This window comes from Juglans regia, chromosome 2, assembly GCF_001411555.2.
Source record: "Juglans regia cultivar Chandler chromosome 2, Walnut 2.0, whole genome shotgun sequence".
Taxonomy (NCBI): domain Eukaryota; kingdom Viridiplantae; phylum Streptophyta; class Magnoliopsida; order Fagales; family Juglandaceae; genus Juglans; species Juglans regia.
The window spans coordinates 36,148,726-36,153,859 of NC_049902.1; the positions used below are offsets into that span (position 1 = coordinate 36,148,726).

General features: G+C 32.6%; 1 protein-coding gene across 1 annotated transcript; it reads right to left on the bottom strand.

Annotated features, from left to right (window-relative positions):
- Positions 1–1,215: 1,215 nt before the first annotated feature.
- On the bottom strand, positions 1,216–3,738 carry LOC108984225 (3-ketoacyl-CoA synthase 20-like). The gene is made up of 2 exons (XM_018956111.2): positions 2,693–3,738; positions 1,216–2,153 (listed from the first exon to the last, which is right to left on the bottom strand). The coding sequence occupies exons 1-2, from the start codon at positions 3,413–3,415 to the stop codon at positions 1,368–1,370; spliced, it is 1,509 nt and encodes a 502-aa protein (XP_018811656.1). The 5' UTR covers positions 3,416–3,738; the 3' UTR covers positions 1,216–1,367.
- Between the last annotated feature and the right edge of the window lie 1,396 nt (positions 3,739–5,134).

The following is a 5,134-nucleotide window of genomic DNA, read 5'->3' on the forward strand; positions in this document are numbered from 1 at the left end:
AAGTGTTTTTTTATTTAATAATTAATAAAGTTTTTTTTAATAATATTATAATTTTTTAAAAATATTTAACAATATTAAAAATAATTAAAAATGCCAAATGCAGGCTTTTTCGAAAAATTTATCAGACTACACCGGTGGATGTAACACGATTCTTTCTACAAATATATCTTTCCTTTATAGAAATAATAATAATATTAATATATATATTTAAAAAAAAAAACAAGACATTTACGTGCCGCAGATCATTCTTGTACCCTACTTTTTGAACTAAACATAACATAAGATCTTTCGAACCTAATATAAACGGAATAATATTAATATATACATAGCACATTACATAATATATTGTATAATAATATTATAAAATAAGAATATTTTTATAAAATGATGTTAATTTTATAAGATATTTTATAAAAATATTTTTTATTTAAAATATAATTATATAAAATATTATAAAAAATATTATGTATAAATTATTTTTCATATAAATGATTAGATTTGACAGCAAAAGGTTTAATTTGATGTGATTTCGGTTTCCTAAAATATTATATCACCATTTTGAAATATAAAAGTGAAAACCGAAATATATATATAGGATCAACTCATTTTGGTCAGATAGTACTTTTTCGTTAAGATCAGGTGCTGTTCATGCGTCATTCATTTGTTTATTCATCGTTTTAAGTGATATTAAATGATTGAAAAATGATTGGCTGTCTCGTATTTATATATCATTATTAGATATCTAATTAGGGTATGATGATGAGTTGTATTTTTATTTTTTATTGTCCAATACCTATATAATTAGGTATGCATGTTACGTTGGAATAGGGCAGGACTTTTTTCCAAGCGCTAGTTGAAATTAAGGCCCATAGACATGCATTCAAATGACGATATAAGTTTTTACAGATAAATATTTGAGTTATTTATGATGAAAATAATTATTTATGATAAGAATAAATTTATTTTAATATTAAATAATTATTTTTATAAAAAATAACTTGCATGACAAATAAGCATTTTTCTTTCTTGTAGTGTCATTGAATTTTGAAAGAATTATCTTTTTGAATGCTAGTAATTGCATGCATGAATATAATTAAGTAGTGGTACGTTATACGTACTTATAATATTATATATATATATATATCCTTCAGAGGAAAAAAGACCTTCGATCGAGCCTATATATATATATTGTGATTTTGAGGTTGCAGAACAGACTAAGCCCTAATTACATGCACATTTATTAAATTTTCATAAATAGAAGCTGAGACACATTCAACGGGGAATTAGCTGGGATAAAATAGAAACATAAACGTACAAATAAGACACATGCATGCATATTGATCATCATCTTCCTTGAGCTGAAGGATCTAATAAATAATGGATGCCACTTCAGGCACATCTACTGGAAACCCATCAATCTCATCAATCCAAGCATTATTCTTCTCCTTTGCTGGATCAATGGTGCGCAATGCACGCCACACAGCACTGTTACACTTAAATCCTGACCCAAATGCAATCTGCCATGCCCGATCACCTTTCTTAATCCTTCCTTTGGCCTCACAGTACGCAAGTTCATACCACAAAGAACTACTAGAAGTGTTCCCAAACCTATAAAGAGTCATCCTCGAAGGCTCCATATGCCACTTACTCAGCCCAAGATTCTTCTCTAGCTCATCAAGCACTGCCCTCCCTCCAGCATGGATGCAGAAATGCTCCAAAGCCAACTTAAAGTCCGGAACATATTGTTTTATCTTCATTTTAAATACCTTTCTGCCTATTAAATTTGCGAGAAATAGGATTTGTTCAGACATGGGAAGGACCAAAGGCCCCAAAGATGTGATGTTGGTTTTAAGGGCTTCAGCAGCAACCGGCAATAGATCTCTAGACAGTGCTATCCCAACTTGTTTGTCTTCGTCTTCCTTTTGGAACACGCATTGGTAACTCTTGTCATCTGCGCCTTTGTGGGTGCGTAGAGTGTGAATCAGTTGATACTTTGAACGCCGGCGATCAGATAACCGGTTGGATAAGAGAACAGCGGACGCACCCAGACGGAAGAGGCAGTTCGTAATGAGCATTGAGCGGTTATTGCCACCATACCAGTTAAGATTCATGCTTTCCATGCTCACTATTAGCGCATAGGAGTTGGGTAGGCCCTGTTACAGAGTGGGAGTAAAGCTAGGCCGGTTTTTTCAGTTTGTACAATGATAGACCAATGCCAAAAACACTTTCAATAAGACCACTTAATTTATATGCAGGCTATTACTGTCAAGAAAGAAATATAATCCAAGCTAGCTTATCCATCAGCTAGTAGTACCTATGAGTCAAAGATATACCATCTCTAGCTAATTGTTTTGTAGAATTTCCAGGCAGCATGAAATCCACCTGAACATCTAATGTTATGTTTATATTTTAATGATTAAAATTAAAGGATCTCAACCAGAGAAAAAGGCAAGTAATTTTTAAGAACTTTTTTCGTAGGCAAAGGCCATTTTAAGTAGAAAGTTTTTGTGCGTGCAAAATAGGTGAGTACAGCAGTGTTTAACAGGCAAAACTACTAGAGTATCATGAACTTAATTACTATACATTATTCTAACGGGTCACATATATCCATTATTTTTTCTCCTCAATTTAGTAAGTAAAAGGAAAAATAAGATAAATTTATCCCAAAGCTTTGCATAACATGCACACAAACCTGTAGCAAACGTTTGGCCAGGTCCACGGAAATAAGGCCAGCACTGCAGCCCATCCCACCAAGGTTATAGCTTAAAATATTCCCTCCGAGCTTGTACTGGTTCACAACCATGGCGGACAAGGACGGCGTTGGAGTGAACACGCTACAATTAACGACAAGAATTCCTATATCCTTAACCTTTATCTTGGTTTTTGCTAGCAACTGATCTATGGCTCCGAACATCAGCATCGCAGCCTCCTTCCTAGCTTCCTCGACACTCACTGTAGCCGGGACTTCCATCAACGCTTTTGATCCATACGTCTGCTGGCCATAGCCTGACCTCTCCATTATCTTCTTTTGGAACGCTAAACTTTCTTCCGAGAAACTCCCAGTAAGCTCAGATCGTTTAATGAAATATTCTTTGGTGCACATCAGAGATGGGTCAGGCTTGAAACAAGCAAAATCCAACAAGTAAACTTGTCTAGGACGACTCATCAAGTAAAGGGCTGCAAGGAAAACCGTAGTTGCAGTGACTAGGGTTACTGATACGAGATCGAGTTCATGAAGGTGGCTATACAAATGCTCGAAATCCTTGACAGATATATGAGCTAAAGCTATGGTGATCAGTGGCACGAGAAAGAGGTACATGACATTGGAGATTAAGTAGTGAAAAGCAAGCCTCCCGTAGTTGGCTGAATTTGGTTGCTTCGTGTCTAGCTTTTGTTTCTTCTCATCATACCCCATTGTGAAGACAAACTTAAACTTACCCTTCTCCTTCTTTTCTTCTTTTTTTGGTGGGTTTTATTGGCCCAAGCTTTGGGTCAATTTATACAAAAGAAAGTTGAGATGAAAAGGATCGAACTGGTGTTTGATTTTGTATGGATGGAATGGCATGCAAAATAGGTTAGCCGAAGAACCAAAGCTCTAACATACTTAAATTAAGATGCCCCTAAACAAATATTGGATTTGCAAAAAAAGTTTAAACGGAAGCTGGAGGCCGGAGGCTAGGAAAAAGAGAGAAATGCAAAGTACTAGAAGATGTTGAAATGCAAGTGCTGAGAATGCATGCATTTGGAATCATGTGAAGGGCTTTATTTATAGTCTTTTTTAGAGCATTCATGACACACTGCTGTCCATAACCTCGAAGTAGTACTACTACTAGCTAGCGCGATTTCTCGATCCAGCATTGATACACACCACACGTGATAACTTTTTTTTTTTTTAATTTTTTAATTTTTAAAATAATTAAATTTTTCTACTCATCATCTATATATTATATATTTAATAAATAAAAAAATCACAAAAAAAATGATATGTGATATATAAGAGTGCTTATAAATAGAAAAATGATACGTGATATATAAGAGTACTTATAAATATAATTTTTCTTCACGATCATATTGTTTTCACTCTCTGATATATATGTAGTACCCTTCATTAAAATATTAACTTTTACGTGATATTGACAATTCAACCTGCATTCTTCCTGGCCTAGCTGTAGTGTGTACGCATGGGCCAGAAGTCTTCAGTACTATTTATTCCGGAACGGCCAACCATAAACCATGCCTAGCTGCAAAAGCCTGAAACGCATTCCCTTCCCTCCTCTTGAATTTAAATCCACGTGTCCTGTCCTCCCAACTCCAAATTGTGATCATATTGTGTGCACCACTCCGCACAATCAATGAAATTGACTTCAAGATTTCTTCGAAAAGAGTAATCCTGCCAGCGTATAAATATTATATAATTATTTAAAAAAAAATTATTATTAAAAAAAAAAAATTATATTTTTTTAAAATAATTATATAGCACATACACATTTATAACTGTAATTATTCTTTCTACTCCCTTTTAAAAATTAGATTATCTGTCGTGCGTGCATGGGATGTTTTAGTACCCAAGCTTCCTACTCATAAACGCGTACAGATACATGAGTTGTTCTGACTGAAAATTAAGTGGATTATTAGATCTCATGCATGTACGTGTATATATATATATATATATATATTTATATTTATATTTATATTTATATATATTAGTTGTGGAGTGACATGTAATGCACGTTTTCTTAATGATTAATATCTACAAAATATAAAAATAATATGTTTTTTTAAATAAAATTAATTAGTCAATAATTTAATACATAGGAATGGAAAATTTTTTTTTAACAAGCATCATAATGATAACAAAATATTACAGTAATATAAGTAATATGAAAATTAAAAGATTTTAGATATTCTAGTAATAGTTTTCTTAACAAAATATATGAATTGTAGAATTCAACCATACTACTCAATGACCCAGGGAGCACTACAAATATAGAGTCTTTTATTTCTATATTTTTCTCATATTTTATTTATCATTAAAGTAAGTCTCTTCTATTTTAGAAACTCCAAAAATATTATAATAGTAGAAATCGTTTTATTTAAATGATTTTAGTTAATTAAGAATATTATGAGATTTAAA